This window comes from Dipodomys ordii, unplaced genomic scaffold (genome assembly GCF_000151885.1).
Source record: "Dipodomys ordii isolate 6190 unplaced genomic scaffold, Dord_2.0 Scaffold619, whole genome shotgun sequence".
NCBI classification, from domain to species: Eukaryota; Metazoa; Chordata; class Mammalia; order Rodentia; family Heteromyidae; genus Dipodomys; species Dipodomys ordii.
Window position 1 is genome coordinate 1 of NW_012267835.1, and position 1,444 is coordinate 1,444.

The 1,444-nt window shown below is 54.3% G+C and overlaps 1 protein-coding gene and 1 non-coding gene across 2 annotated transcripts in view; both read right to left on the bottom strand.

The window, feature by feature from the left end:
• Positions 1 to 240: 240 nt before the first annotated feature.
• Positions 241 to 313, bottom strand: Trnaa-agc. The gene has a single exon. It is a non-coding gene; the product is annotated as a tRNA-Ala (tRNA).
• Positions 314 to 1,253: 940 nt separating this feature from the next.
• Positions 1,254 to 1,444, bottom strand: part of LOC106001880 (TAF6-like RNA polymerase II p300/CBP-associated factor-associated factor 65 kDa subunit 6L) — a 10,032-nt gene continuing 9,841 nt past the window's right edge. The window contains exon 5 of the mRNA XM_013036831.1: positions 1,254 to 1,418. Coding sequence (XP_012892285.1) covers positions 1,254 to 1,418 — 165 coding nt within the window. The remainder of the gene's footprint in view (positions 1,419 to 1,444) is intronic.

Genomic DNA, 1,444 nt, shown 5'->3' on the forward strand with positions numbered 1-1,444 from the left:
AAAAAAAAAAAAAAAAGAAGTTGAATCCAACACCTTAAACCATTACCTCAGAATGTAGACTTCTGAAATGTGTCAGGGATAACTTGAGCCAGAGACATTCCTAAGTGTGTACTGTCAGTTTCAGTTTCTATTGCTGGGACAGGGGAATGAATTTGGATGGCCTATTGGAAAGTGAAACCTGCCATGCTCAGCAACTAGGCACTAATTACAGGCACACTTTTTTTTTTGGTGGTGGGGGGGAGGGAAGACTGAGGAATTGAACCCAGGACCTCATGCATGCTAGGCAAGCACTCTACCACTAAGCCACCTTCCCAGTCCCCCAGCTTCTTTTGCTCAAAGTTAGTGCACTACCACTTGAGCCACAGCACCACTTCCACTTTTTCTGTTTATATGGTACTGAGGAATAGAACACAGGGTTTCATGCATGCTAGGCGAGCGCTCTACCACTAAGCCTTATTCCCAGCCCAGTACTTACTTTTAAAGTGTATTCATCTTTTGAAAGTCTCATCTATGTAGCTCAAACTGTCCTTGAACTTATGATCTCCTTTAAGGTTTCCCAACAGCTAGGACGTGAGCCAACATCACTAGTGCTAACTTCAATGATTAGATGCAGCCATGGCAGTAATAAACACAAGTTTATTAGTTTTTGTCACTAAAAAAATAAATGGTATCCTGATCATATATATATATACCACACAGCTTTATTTCTTGGTATGTCACCACAAATGGCTTCTGCCTTTCAGTCGCAGGGCCTAAGCTGATGGTTCAGATCGGGCCTAAGGTTGTGCGGTGGGAAACTGGCTCAATGTAACGCTACCAGAGGTCTGATCCGTTGGGCGAGTGAACCAAGATCTGACACGGCCTGGCCGGGGTCCACAGCCCGGTTAGCCGTATTTCAGAACAGTGCTTACCGGGACCAGAACTCAGCCAGAAACCCTCTCCTCCCGTGACCCGAAGGCTGACCCCGCCCCGTAGCCACACCTGGGTCCAGGCCATCGACACGGCCGCCACGGCCCCGCAGATGGAGCAGGCAGCGAAGAGCACGAACTCGACAAAATGCAAACAGAGGCACGCCATGGTGCCCGGGGCACCAGAAACCAGCGTAGCTGCAGCGAGCGGCGCCCGCGCGTCTGGCGATTGGCGCGCCTGACGTCACTTCGGGGGTGGGGCCTATTTACAGAGCTGTAGGCGGCCCGAGGCGAGACGCCACGTCCGGCGCGAAGTCCGTTTAGAGGCCGCGGCGCGGCCCCGCCTCACAGCGGCAGGTACAGCGAGTAGTCCGAGAGCGCCCAGCGGCGGGCCGGGCGGCCCGTGCGGCCGATCATGGGCAGCTTCTGCACGTAGCGGGACGCCGGGCTGGGCCCGTACGGGGCGGGGAACGCAGTCTGGAAGAGGCGCCCGCGGCAGCGCCGCCCGGCCTGCCGCCCCGCGATGATGAAGCGGA